Here is a 14,893-nt window from a genome sequence, read left to right as displayed (position 1 = left end):
GTTTAGAAATGTACCACCATCTAAATAGATGCACAACAGGTGAGGCACAATACAAGAAAATATCACATACAGTAAGAAGAGTCACCCCCACAAGCTTGGGTGACTTTGCGCACATTAACTATTTTTTAAAAATGTCGTAAGGGGAAGAGACTAAAACCAAGAAGCTCTCCCTGGGAAAGAATCTACCTAGACTTGAGAAATATTCTGTAACGCTACAAAAGAATTTTTCTAGTTTGGCGGCTTAAAGAACGCCATCTATTCTACTACATACACTTAACATTCAGTCACCAAAGCTCTCTTGACAAAGGAGCTACAAACAAAATTAAAAGGCAACCTGAGTTTGTACGTTGATACAATCATTGAAGAGGTCTAAGACCATGCAGGTACAACAAAGCTTTCTTTAGTAAAAAAAAAAAAAAATTCTTCCTGAAGAACCATTACTGGTTAAACAATGATGGGGAAGGGTTGGGGAGAGAAGAGAATCAATACCATCCCAATCTTGCCAAGGTCAACATAGCATGATCTCTAGTGGTGGTCTGTACCCACTGGAGTCATTATCCAAATCTCATTTCTCCAATCCCACTTATAAGAAAGACAGAGGAGGAGGCAAAGATTTAGGAGATACAATCACAGCAATCCATCGTGTGCTTCTATTCTAGCTTTGCTGTTAAATATGGAAAACAATGGAAGAGACAGTCCAGTCTGAACTACCTTTGGTGTGAGCATCTTAACACTGCCAAAACGTCCTGTTCCAAAAATTAACAGAATAACCCACAATCTCATTCCCGTCCTGTCACATATCATCATTTTGAAATGTAGGAGAATATTACTTCCTTTCATACATTCTCAACGGATAATGAGAGTTTTCCTGGCAGGTGTATCAGGTCTCCACAAGATTGTTTTCTAACAAACTAACCAGTAGATATCAGCAAACAGAGTTTTTCCCTCTAGCAGAGAGACCTGTAATCACAAGAACTATGCAAGACCCAATTTACTGGCCAGTCCACTGTGTCTTAATACTGAAAGGTGGGGAGGGATTGTGACTTATAAAGACCAGTTAATGGCGAAGGGTTATCGGTTTGTTTGCCTGAGATTTCCAAAGTGTCTCTTATACTTTTTAGTGTGGCCATCGAGGTGGGGTGGGGGTTGTACCACTCTGGTTTAATGCTATTTGTGGTCAATCCCTTTTCTCCTCGTGGTGGAAAACCATTTTCTTCTATGACATTCTGGTGCTAAATTTGAGGTAGATACTGTGCTTCTTTCATCAAAGTGAGGTATAACTTTAAATTCTACATTTTTAGGCATCTAGTACCACAGCAAACTGGGTTCTGCTGGTTTCCTGAGGACTCAAGGACCAAAAACAGTGTTTGTCTAACGCAAGTACCAGTGTTAACTTTTTACACAGTCCAAACTGTGTGTATGTCTAAACATCATCTTTTCTTACTTTTTAATACCCTATTACCTTTTGGCACCTTTGGATATACTTACGTAAAAAACAACAAACCACACACACACACAAAACACAACTCCACACAAAAATGCTTTGGCACTTCTTAATTTAAATCAGAACTAAACATAGGAATCTCCTGATCTTCAAAAGAAATATTGAGATATGGCTAAAATCAAGCAGAGACCTCTCCTCTTTAATAAATTAATATTGGCTTAACTAACTAAAACAGGCCACACCAATCTCTTGCAATGCCATAAGGAAATGTCCCCCTTGATCCCAGATCTCACTAGGTTTAGGGAGAACATATTTTTAATATATTTTAGGTCTCCATGGCAACCTCCACTTATAGTATTCCTTTGATGGTTTCCCCAAATAAGTTATACTTAAGGGTACCAAAGTTTGCCACCTGAAGTACTGCTGCTCAGCACCATGACTTCCTACTGGGCTTTCAGCATCAACTAAAAAGACTATTTAGCAGGATATTTGATTCATAAAGCTTAATCAGGAGCGTAGCGATAATTTGATGGAGAATGCATTTGGGACGGGGGGGGGGGAGTTGCAATTTATAACAGCTCAAATTCAAGTGTTTAGTGCACAAAATTTAGAAAGCATTTAAAAAACATATTTTGCCTAAACCAGGTTTATTAGCTCAGAAGACTTATACAAAGCACATGTTTGTAGCTTGCAGCTTACGCACTTTTTGGTAGTTCTGCTTTGTACTTGAGTCCTGTGTCTGGATTGCTGTATAAAGCCCATGAACATGCAAACAGATGGAGTTTAAATCCTGTCACTTATATACCCAATAAAAACCCAAACCCCTAAGGGGCATTTTATGTTGGCATTAAATGTTTCCTGTATTATTACACTACTTAGCTTCATAGCGTTATAAACACTCCTATGTCAGAAGTACACTAATACTTTAGGTGAGGTAACATGTGCTTAGCACTACACCAACTGCAGTTACTGACAGGAGTCACTCAGGGTAGCCAAACAGCAGCATTTTTAAAATAAAACATTTTGATATGCAAGCTGAACGTGTTTATCAGATGCTTCCCCCCACCCCACCCCGGTTTTCTTTCTGCCAAACTGCGGATATCTCGATCCACCAGTAGAAGTAGTGTATTTATGGAAGAACGACACACCATTTCTTTCCTACAAGTAAAGAGATTTCTGGCTTCTCCAAGCTTGTGCAGCAAATAACATACAAAAGTCACAAAGCTCAAAATTCTATTCCGCTACCTAAAAGTTTTACACAGCAAAATGGGATGGCACAGCACAGAGAACTTTTACTCAACAAAAAAAGTAGCTTATTTTAAGAGAAGCCCATCCAAAAACAAATAGGGTAACATCAATAGAAGGAAGACAAACGCTTGCCTTACAGACACACACACACGGGATTCTGCCAACTCTATAATTAAAGCTTTTTAACCAGTTATCTTTGGTAGCTAGATCAGGAAGGCTAACCTTACTTCTCAACTTGAGTCCCAAGTAAAATGATCTAATCTGCAATGCCTTCGAACGTCATACGCCGGCCTCCTGTGAAGCACAAAATCAAGTCTCCAGCGACCCTGCATGGAACCAACAAACCTCCAATTTAGACAGCAATTTCTGACGTACTGTGATGAGCAGTTAAATGGCAGGTCTTCTATTAAAAGCACACAGATTACCCTTTTCCAGACGAAAACATGGTATTTTGGTGTACACAGAGGGGGCAGAAAACCTTCCAAGCAGGTTGCAATGGATTCTTGGAAGAGGTGGCACAAAATGTACAGTTGCGGTTACAGTGCCACTGACAGATTGCTTAGTCCATGCCCCCATCTCCACTAAACTATGCTTTGCAACTAACCAGCTACGTAGTGTGTGGACATCCTCAGAAGTCACAACATCAGGCCCACTACAAACGAGGAGGGGAGGAAATGAGAACCCAAAGTGAATTTCACTGCCAAGGATGCGATGGTTCTCAGTGACTGTAGAGAACAGTTTCCCACTTTAAACTATCGCAGCTCTTTTTTGAAAAAACAACCCAGTATCCTAACAGGCTTTGATGCACTCTCTTCAGAGATGCTGGTATTGGCTAAAAGGAAAGGCAATGTTTCAAACTAACCTGATTAAACCTATTAGAAACATTAGAGTTCAGACACTCACCAATTCTACATTCTTCCTGGACCATCCAAATTTGCTGGGGGAAGGGATGCAAGTTTTCTGCATTTTGTGGGCTGCGGTTCAATGGAAAGACAAAACTCAAGCTTCCTGTTTCTAAAAGTTAGTTTCTAAGAAAATACGCAAAGTGCAACTCACAACATCTTTGTTAGTACTGAAATCCCTAGAATTTTTTTTTAAAAAAATTGCCAATAATGGGCATATGGTAGAGCATTCGTATACATTAACTGGACCACATTTCAGCCTTCATGTGACATCAGTACAGCATATTTCTTCCTCAGTAATAACGAAGGATAGATACAAAAAAGCTACAAAGTCTCATCACTATGCTGGAAACATCCACCTTATTAATATTTTGGATTTCCAACTAGGATTCTAGTCGAGACACAAACGAAACAGGACAGATATGTCTCCTGAGATAACCTTAGCAAAGGGAATAGCTACAATCCCACCACACACTTGCACAAGAGTAAGCCCCACGGTGGCCAATGAGGCTTCCTCCCAAATATCTGTATAGAGGAATGTACAGTGTTAAGGTGAGAACTGGAAAGTTCAACAGGACAACATGGAGGAATTGCATTCCTATGGTTCGGTACAAAACCTGAAATCTGGAGCTTATTGAAGAAGTCTAAGAATCTCACCTCTCTCAGTGCTAAATTCTGTGGCTGATTAAATTCAAGGAACTCCTAGTTTTGGTTTAAGATACTGCACCCCATTTCACATGGCATTCTTTGGCGCTGGAACAAATGAGGTAGATTTTAGGGTGGTTCTCTTTCTGTACATTATCTTGTCCCTGAGAGAGGGTGCTACATGGGTGTTCTGGCAAGATGAATTTCCAAGAAGGGGAGCTTTATGAAAAGCTCAGATTTCGTTACTACAGTCTCTTTTCCTTCACCGGGGAGCGACTGAAACACCCTGAATCTCCAAAGTTCCATTGTTTATATCTGAACAATTATAAATGTCTAGAGGCACAAACTAGGCTTGGTTTCTAAAAAGTAAATTCTTCCAGCGCATGCCTTCAAAACAGAACATTCGGCCCAAGCTCATTGCCTTTCCATGTGTATTGTAACAGAGAGCTATGTCTAAATCTAGAGAGAGAGAAAGAGAACGCACAGACAAAAATATATCTTTTTATAAAGACTGGGGGTGGGGGGGGGAGAGGAAGGCTATGAGAGAAGCACACGGTCAAAAGAAAGCCCTCGCGCACCTTTCGAGAATAAGTGGCACCAAAACTATGATCCAGAGATTTTGACAGAAGCCACTTTCTCTCGAGGCTTCCCTCACACACAATCACCCGCACACCCAGGCAGCACCTCCTCATGCTGCCTTGGAGGTAAAACTTCTAAACGTTTCCAAGTTTGGAGAGCAGCTTGCCCAGCAGTGAGGAGGGAAAGGAGGGCTGCTTCCAGAGGTCCCACATACAAGGAGGACATTTACCACATGCGTCTTTGGACCCGTGTCCAAAGCCACGAAATAAAGAGAAGCTAAACATATTCATAACGCCTTGTGCATTTTCCTAAGCAGCTTCCTTTTGTGTTGTGGGGTTACTGCATTTTTCTTTTTACAAAAAAATAATAATACATGCAAAACAGCAAATACCAATGAAGAACCACCTGGGCTACCCTCCCTGGCCCAGGGAACCCCATCCCACTTGCAAAAAAAGACCAAAGCCTTTTGGAAACGACAACTCTTTTAACGCTGAACAGTATGTCAAATGCACTGAGGTATTAAAAAGAAAATAAAGGAGAACAAGGAACAAGTTCTCTGCTGCAGCAGCATCTAAAAACAGGACCCCTTCACCACCGCCATAAAACAAAACTCCCCACAGTATGATCAGAACAACAAAATTAAAAATACCTAAAAACTACCGATTTTCTTTCTTCTTTTTAAAGATGAGAGTGTGTGCCTTTTTGGCAGAGTCTACAGGATTTGCTGCCCAAACCAGCTAGCGTGCACGAAACCATGAATGCCCCCACATCCGGGGGTGGGGGGTGGGGAGAAGTAGTAGTTTAATTTTATGCTGCACTGTGTATACTGTGGAGGTAAAAGGAACACAAATATAATGAGGTAGATAAAAGTACATTCATCTATAAAAAAAATTAAAGATGAGGTAGGTTTGAAACTAACGTTGCAATTTGTGTGTGTGTGTGTGTTTGTGTGTTTTCTTAAAAGGATTTTCCCTGAGACAGTTTTCTTCTTAAGTATAGATTAAAGACAGATCAGAAGACGAGTATGCGATTGTTTCCAAAGTCAACCACAACAATCATGCCATCTGGGGTGACTGTTATACCTGAAGGACGGTCCATCTGACCAAAGCCACTTCCCTGAGTGCCAAATTTGCATAAAAAGCTGCCATTCGGCTCAAATATCTGCACGCGGTGGTTCCTGGAATCTGCCACAATGATTCGGCCTTCCTGGTCCACGGCCACACCTTGTGGGCGCAGAAACTGGCCGTTGCTTGTGCCTTCGGAGCCAAGGAAACGGGCCGACTGACAGTCGGGGTGTATGACCAGGAGACGGTGATTGTTGAAATCCGTCACGACCAGGTGGCCTTCGTGATTGAACGTCACTCCTCTCGGGGAATCAAAGTGCTTCCAGAGTGCCCCTTCAAAACCGTACTTGTTCAGGAACACTCCGTCAGGCCCAAAGAGCTGAACCCGATGGTTCCTCGTGTCGGACACCAGGATTTTGCCCTCGGAGTTCACCGCTACATCCCACGGGTAATTGAACTGCCCGTTCTTGGTTCCTTTCTCCCCGAACTTCAGAATGAACTGGCCATCAAAGGTGAAGATCTGGATGCGATGATTGTCCTTGTCGGCCACGACAATCCGCCGCGAGGAGTCGGAGGCCACGCCGGCAGGCCTGTCGAACTGGCCAGGCCTGGAGCCCAAGGTGCCAAACTTGTGGTGGAAGGCGCCACAAGGCTTAAAGACCTGGATGCGGTTGTTGCTGCGGTCGGCGACGATGATGTAACCTTCCTTATCTACGCTGACGCCCCAGGGGCGGCACAGCTTGCCCTCGCTATCCCCCTCGCTGGCAAAACAGAGCCCCGGGAGCCCGATGCCAACGTAGCTGCGCCCTGACTTGACGGTGACTTTGAACGGGCTGTTTTCTATGTGCTGGTTGCACATCATGACCGAAATCAGGTGCTCCCCTTCCATCTGCGGCCTGTAATTGACGATGTAGGTTCCGTTCTGCTGGTCGCTAATATCTGCCCCAAAGAGATTTCCATCGGGCCCCATGACCACGGCAGAGATCATGTCTCCCCCAGAAAGACGCGTCTCCCCGTCGTGGTCATAGCCGATCACTGTGAAAGAGGCCACTTTGCCCTGCAGTGCACGCTTGAGACCTTCTCCAGTGGCTTTGGTCAGAGGAGCGAAGGCCCCGCTGCTGACAAACCCCATAGACTTGATGGCCATATACAATGCCTGATCAGGAGGAGTGAACATGACCCTGTCGTCCTCTTGGGGCTGCAGGAAGCCTCGGACGTTCTTCAGCTCCTGCACCTGAGCGAGCATCCGGTCGCGAGCCAGGAGGATATCCATGCTCCGACCTTCCTCAAGGACCTGCTGCACTGCGCTGATGGTGTTGTCCAACTTGTTTAGATTCTGACGCAGTTTCTCAACCTGCAGGTAGAGGGACTTGGCTTTCACTTGGCGGATTTTCTCCACCTAAAACGAAGGTAACACAGAGACACAATTCGTACGCTGTTTGAGAAGTATCTGACAAGTTTGTTAGAAAGCATGTGGAATTTCTGCTCAAATAGATCTAGGGCTGCTCTTTGGTCCAAGGCCAGGGCCTACCTTATTTTATTAATGTACTCCTCTGAGTCTCTGTCCTCCTCCATTATGGCAGCCACTTTCCCACCTTTGTGGGTTTTCATGTTGCCTTTGGTCATGTCGGTGTCTGAGGCCTCCTCTGAAGCTTCAAACAGGGCTCCATATATTTCCTCCTGAAGCTCTAAACTTGCAGATTTACTTTTTGGTCCCCATATTCCTTGGATCATCACCTTATCTAGGCTGTATAAAACTTTTTGGTCAGATGTCAATAGGATCCACTCTGCTTAGATTTTGTCTTGGGGCGATTGGAGACACAGAATTATGCTGCCATTTTGTTTTCCAGCTAGCTATGCCCCCTCCCAAAAAAACACAATTATGCATCCTTTGTCTCTAGGATGTCATAAAAATGCTGTTGGCAGCTTGAGCTGTGTATTTAAGATATTAAAGAGAAACAGAATTCTTATGTGTTGACAAATGCACCTCAGTTAACAGAAATCATCTCTTCCACTGCAATAATGGTAGGCATGACAGTGAGGAAAATGTTATTTAGGGAGTTGCTGAATGTTTGTGGCATTCCCGCCCCCAGACACTCAAAAATATCTATATTGTCCCATTAAAACTACCCCCTCATGTAGATGTGAAAGCTCAGGTACTTGAGAGAAAAGGACGAGATGGGCCCACTCTCAGATTACATTTATCCCTATTATGTGTAACATCTTAACTGGGGCAACATATTAGATGTTGCCCCAGTTAAGACGTAACATGTTAGATATGTTAGATATGTTACCACAAAGATATACCTAGCACGCTGTGTATTTAGGGAAAGAGTAAGACATTCTAAAGTTGGGTTGGGGTAAAATTACCCTCCTATCTGCCTGAAGTCACTATAATCAGGAAAATCACCTATATACAGCCCAGGGGCGCCAACTAGAGGGGGCTCTGGGTGCCTGAGCACCCACAAAAAGTTTGTTATGGGTGCTCAGCCTCTTGAAGCACCAGAAGTCATATCTGAGGCCTCGAGACACGTCAGAGATGCCATCTGAGGCCTTGCGAGACCTCGGAACCTGATGTCCGGTGCCACCAGAATTCAAGTTCTGAGGCAGCGGTGGCACGTGTGACACTGTGATATTATGACATCACACACACTGGGCACCCATAACCTGGGGTCCAAGTAAATTCCCCTGATACAGCCTAAAATGATAGTCCAAAATAGATTTTAATTTTTTTCCCAGCCCTAAAAGGTAAAGGTAAAGGTACCCCTGCCCATACGGGCCAGTCTTGCCAGACTCTGGGGTTGTGCGCCCATCTCACTCAAGAGGCCAGGGGCCAGCGCTGTCCGAAGACACTTCCGGGTCACGTGGCCAGCGTGACATCGCTGCTCTGGCGAGCCAGAGCTGCACACGGAAACGCCATTTACCTTCCCGCTAGAAAGCGGTCCCTATTTATCTACTTGCACCCGAGGGTGCTTTCGAACTGCTAGGTTGGCAGGCGCTGGGACCGAACAACGGGAGCGCACCCTGCAGCGGGGATTCGAACCGCCGACCTTTCGATCGGCAAGCCCTAGGCGCTGAGGCTTTAACCCACAGCGCCACCCGCGTCCCATAATTTTCCAGCCCTACTAGTTTTATTTACACAGGGTTTCACACTCAAAGAATAGTGAAGTAGTTTGTAGCAAGAATACATGGCTTTGTAGTGTTCAGAATTTGCTGTAAAAACTAAATTACATTTCACATTAGGGGGCGGGTTATCGCTCTATATACTTCCCATGTTTAACTTATCAAGGACTGGATGATAGCCAGTTTGGTCTAGCAGAGAATAGGCTGGTTCAGAAGGAACATTAAAACCACAGTTTAGCTTTGCATGAATGAACCCAGCTTCTCCCAGGCCCTCTCCTCCTTCAGCACAGAGTTTAGAAAGTTTCACTTCCATCTGAAATTAGCCACAACTTGCTAGGTCATCCAAACCTTAACAAATCAGAGTTGCATCTAAATTACTGTGACTGGAAACAAGACGTCACACTACGGTTTATGCAGCTGGCTGGTTTCCATGAACAGTTGAGATCAGTCAGAGTTTGCAAAGATTTGGATGACAGAAGAGAAGTATACCAGCTCATTCACCAGGGCAAGTCTAGCATCATTCCTGCAATACTAACCTATGTTTAATACAGGTGCAGGCAACATGGTGCCCCTCCAGAAGTTGCTTTGGACTACAGCTCCCATCAGCCCCAGCAAGCACAGGCAATGCTCAGGAATGATGGAACCTGTATTCCAGCAATGTTGGCATGGCACCATAGTTTAGTGCTTTGTCTGAATTCAGCTACTCTTTCACAGAACTTTTTTTTTCTTGTTCCTTTTATAGATGGGTAAGCATAACACGTTTACTGTGAAGGCAAACAAGAGAACCAGCTGTTTAAACAAGACACAGATCAGCAGGGAATGCCCCGTCCCATTTGCCAAGGGACAATAAAGTGTGCCATTGTGGTTCATGAACCAGATGGCATGCCCTGTGTCTTTTTTCTTTCTTTTTTACCTTCCATAGCAGCTCACACTCCCTTTCTTCTAGGGCCTTCTTGTGTCTAGATGTCACTGCTTTCACTTCAGATTGTACCATTTTTGCCTTCATCTCAACTTGTTCTGCTACAGCTTGGGCCTGCTCAATGCTGAGCTAAAAAGCAAGAGGGAGAGAAAGAAACAAAAATAACTTTTAAGTCAATGTGATTCAACAGTAGCACACGGTGGATTTCTCGTGCAATACAACTCTTCTGGAACTGAAGCAGAAAGTGACCAATACATCACCAATTCCCACAGCATGGGGCAAAAAGTTCAAGGTTAGTGTGTTCAAGACTTGACCAAGATAACCATCAGGTTTTTCAATGGAAGAGGGAGGGAGCTTCTATCCATGACCGGGCCAGGCTAGCTCTCTCCAATTCAACACACACACAGTAAGCAGCTACACATGATCCGTCAGCAAGAAGCGAGTAGAAAGCACACTGTCAAAACCCGAAAGTCTCATTTCTTTGGGATGTTTGTAGATTCTTCTTCACTTTTCAAATTTTTTAAAAGGCATTGTAGAAAGGAGAGGGAGTACAAATAGGGCACCATTAGTCTAATTCAGTGGGTTTTTTAGACCCAGGCTTTAACATGTCTTGCGGCCCTCTATCTCCTGCTGTCATCCTCCTCCTCACCCTCCAACTCAATAGCAGCAAGATGTTTAAAATTGAGAATTGGCTCTTCAATATTTCTTAGGGAACACCCCTAGCCCAATGCTATATCAGCTTACAAGACCACCATCATTTTGACAAATGGCAGGCTTCATCTCCTGGACATCACACACTTTCCCTTCCTTCATTTTCAGAAGGGATTTGAAAACCAGTAGAGCGGTTCGGGTGCCAGAATAGGGCTGGGGGAGAGACCTGGGTTCAAATCCCCACCCAGACATGAAACTCTCTCTGGGTGACCTTGGTCCAGTCATTACTTCTCTGCCTAGCCTACCTCACAGGGCTGTTGTGAGGATAAAAGAGAGAGAGGAGGACCATAAGCTCTTTGGTAGAAAAGACAGGATATAAACCTTGGGTAGGCAAACTAAGGCCCGGGGGCTGGATCCGGCCAAATCGCCTTCTAAATTTGGCCCGTGGATGGTCCGGGAATCAGTTTGTTTTTACATGAGTAGAATGTGTCGTTTTATTTAAAATGCATCTCTGGGTTATTTGTGGGGCATAGGAATTCGTTCATTATTTTTTTCAAAATATAGTCTGGCCCCCCCGCAAGGTCTGAGGGACAGTGGACTGGCCCCCTGCTGGAAAAAATTGCTGGCCCCTGATATAAACAGTTGGTTGTTGTCCCCCTCCCCAAGTAATAGCCAACACTCAGCAATGCTCCAAGTGCACTGAACAACTTAAGCAACAAAGAGAGCATGAGCTCAGTGCAATGTTTGCCTCCCGCTGCCCTCCATCCAAAAGAGACAATAATAAAGCAATAATAATAGTTTTATTATTTATACTCCGCCCATCTAGCTGGGTTTCTGCAGCCATGCTGGGTGGCTCACAGCACAGCAAGCAAACCGTGTGCTTATGTAGTGCATTGTTAAGTCAGGCATCTAATATTAACCTTATAAGAAGTGATTGGTGGTTTCAGGTTAATTACTGTATTTTTCGCTCTATAAGACGCACCAGACCACAAGACGCACCTAGTTTTTGGATGAGGAAATCAGGAAAAAAAATATTCTGAATCTCAGAAGCCAGAACAGCAAAAGGGATCGCTGCGCAGTGAAAGCAGCTGTTCTGGCTTCTGGGATAGCTGCGCAGCCTGCATTCGCTCCATAAGACGCACACACATTCCCCCTTACTTTTTAGAAGGGAAAAAGTGAGTCTTATAGAGCAAAAAATACGGTAGGTACTAGCACTAATTTGAACATTCACACTCTAAGCCTGATGCCGCCTTCAGCAAAGATTATAATATTTGCATGCTCCTTTTTAGCAGCTTCAGGATCGGGGGAATTAGCCCTAGTCACTTTACTACCAACCCCACTGCTGAAGATGCAGCTACGCTGACATTTGTTCCTTTGATTATTATAAATTTAAGCTTTAGATTTACGAGCAACGCATGATTAACAAAGGTAGATAAGTAGAATTCACCTGAGGGTGGGGGGAAGGGTTGAAAACCTACAAGTTCATACCCTTGGGGCTTCTATTGTTTAAGGGGAGAATTTTTTCCAAAGAGAGTGATTTATTGGGGCAGCAACATATCTATTTACATTGAGATAGCTGTAGTTTTGCAACAAAGGAGAGAGATAAGATCTCTCCATGAAAACTTCCCAGTTGCAGAGAGTTGGTGCCTAAGCCTCGAGCAGCAGCAGCATTTGGTGTGCTGTTCCCCCTTGCAGATGTTTCTTTACAAAAATGGAAATTCCGCATGTTTGTTTCATTTCTCTTATCCAGGGGGCCCATTGAGCAACTAAGCGCTGGCCTTTGTCGCAAAAGTGAAGCAGAAAATGCACCGCCACCATTCCAAGGATCAAGGCTTTCTTTTAAAAGGCTCCATCAGGAGGAGAGTTATGGGGTTTTCCAAGAAGCCTTTTTCAGATCCCTTCCCCCTGAAGTCTCCTCATTGATACACAGCGACTAGCAGCAGTGCTGATGCTATAAGTACAAAGGGCTGGCCACTTCCAACCAACGTGGCAGATCTCTTTGCCTCTTGCCCAGGCATGTCCAAAGTCCACTTCAGGGGCCTAATCCAGGCCCCGTGGCAGGAAAAAAGCTCAACAACTTTGGGGTAAAATTGTATTAAATGCTCAACAACTTCAATCCTTAAAAAAAGCTCACCCTCACTCATGTTCACTTCATCAAATCTGGCCCTCTTTGGAAAAAGTTTGGGCAGCCTTGCTCTAGCCTGTTTTTCAAATACAGGCACCGTCATCAAGAGGTTTCCTGTGCATACCATGTCAAGATGAAAAGCAAGAAGGCACATGTTTAAATGTTGCCTTGCACAGTAAATGAATGAATGTCTCATAATAAAGGGCAGCTTATAGGAGGCCCTCAATAACGTTTAAAAACCATACAGAATTGCTTAAAAACTTTCAACAGTTTAGCAACCAATCAAACACATTGAATAGCAGCCTTTGCAGGAAAAGCAAAACCTTACCTACAACACACCAACATAAGACCCAACCGGATCATATTCTATCAAATGTCTGGAAGAGGAGGAAATTCTGAACCATTCCCTTGTCATGCTAACCTTCTTCCTTGCATGCCTTACTTCTGCATGTAGGGTAGTTTTTAAACGTGTAAATCTTTACCTCCATCCTGGTACAAATAACAGAATTATAGACTGAAAGGACCCCGAGGATCATCTAAGTCCAGCCGCCTGCAGAGCAGGAATATGAAGCTGACCCATACGGGGATCAAACCTGCAACCTTGGTGTTAACAGCACCACACTCTTAACCAGCTGAGCTATCCATCTGCTGCATGTATAAACCAAGTCACTGTGATTTAAGAGACATTAAAACACACAGAGTTGGGGGCAAATCAGCCACAGATCAACCTCCAGGCCAGTTTTTATGTCTATTTCATGCTGACGTTAGAGTTTGCTGATGGAATACAATGGGCTGGTTGCTCAAGTGAAAATAAAGCCTTAAAATAACTTCTCTTACTAGGAACTGACACAGTAGCTGCTGTCATAGCTTCTCCTGGATTGGGGATGCACAGATTCTTCTCTAACTGTCTACTTGATGCCCAGTTGAGCATTATGGGAATGGCAAAACTTAGACTTATTCCTCCCCCCTCCCTACTTCCATAGTACTTGAGGGAAAGAAGTTGAAAACATCTGCTTCTTCAGTTTTGAATAAAGCACAGCACAGTTTCCTGTTATACTCAAACTTGGGAAACTCTGGTTTACTCTTAACTGTGGTTAGTTCAAGCAAAATAGTACCAAACCATAGTTTAGCATAGGGACGCGGGTGGCGCTGTGGGTTAAACCACAGGGCCTAGGAATTGCCGATCAGAAGGTTGGCGGTTCAAATCCCTGCGACGGGGTTAGCTCCCGTTGCTCGGTCCCTGCTCCTGCCAACCTAGCAGTTCGAAAGCACGCCTGTGCAAGTAGATAAATAGGTACCGCTCCAGCGTGTGCTGCTCTGGCTTGCCAGAAGTGGCTTAGTCATGCTGGCCAGGTGACGCGGAAGCTGTCTGCGGACAAACGCCGGCTCCCTCGGCCAATAAAGCGAGATGAGCGCCGCAACCCCAGAGTCAGTCACAACTGGACCTAACGGTCAGGGGTCCCTTTACCTTTACCTGTAGTTTAGCATATCAGAACTGGGCCAGTTAGTATTAAGCTGAATTTATAAACATTTGAGGTTTCCCAAGTGATGCTGTGATAATTTGCAACTAAGTTTCTGCAAGCTAATGCCATTCATTGTTTTAAACCATTCTTCTCTGAAAATGCAGCACCACAATTAAAGAAAAGGTCTTCTCTCCATTACATTTTTTTTTTAATGGAACCCTCACATTCCCATAACTTTTAAATCAGCAAAAATCAATTTAAAAATGGATTCTTATGAGCTCTAGTGCCACCAGGTGGTGCTATTTAGTGAGAGTGCCTTTTCCTCGTGAACACAGTTTGAAATACAGTACTTGTACGAATCATTCCAAGTCATTTATAGTGCTTCTTTGAATACCAAAGATCTAGGAAATAATGCCCCTTGCATTCCAGATGGAAGAACCAGAGCAATACCACCCATATAAAGTAAGAAAGTGTTTCTGGAGAGGTGAGCTATACCTGTTTAACTTGTTTTGTGGCATCAGTTTATAGCAGAAAGAGGAGTGCCCAGAAACCCTACTCCCCATACCTTGTAACATAATATAAAGCTTTGTGCCATTTTTCAGATGGAAACGGGAGTTATGGCATACCAGACCTTGAGGCCTTAATCCTAATATTTATTTATTGTATTTATATTCAGCCCTTCTTCCCTAAACCCAGTGGTTTTCAAGCAATGCGATGTGGCACCCTGGGG

At 44.0% G+C, this 14,893-nt stretch overlaps 1 protein-coding gene across 1 annotated transcript in view; it reads right to left on the bottom strand.

Annotated features, from left to right (window-relative positions):
* Positions 1–412: 412 nt before the first annotated feature.
* The window catches only part of TRIM71 (tripartite motif containing 71), a 52,399-nt gene continuing 37,918 nt past the window's right edge, over positions 413–14,893 (bottom strand). Inside the window, exons 3-4 of the mRNA XM_081883191.1 lie at positions 9,919–10,053; positions 413–7,281 (exon numbers count right to left, since the gene is read on the bottom strand). Coding sequence (XP_081739317.1) covers positions 5,830–7,281; positions 9,919–10,053 — 1,587 coding nt within the window. The 3' untranslated portion in view covers positions 413–5,829. The remainder of the gene's footprint in view (positions 7,282–9,918; positions 10,054–14,893) is intronic.

This window comes from Podarcis melisellensis (assembly GCF_964234715.1).
Source record: "Podarcis melisellensis genome assembly, chromosome: 12".
NCBI lineage: Eukaryota > Metazoa > Chordata > Lepidosauria > Squamata > Lacertidae > Podarcis > Podarcis melisellensis.
The sequence above is the reverse complement of the archived record's forward strand: the minus strand, read 5'-3'. Positions and strand labels throughout refer to the sequence as shown.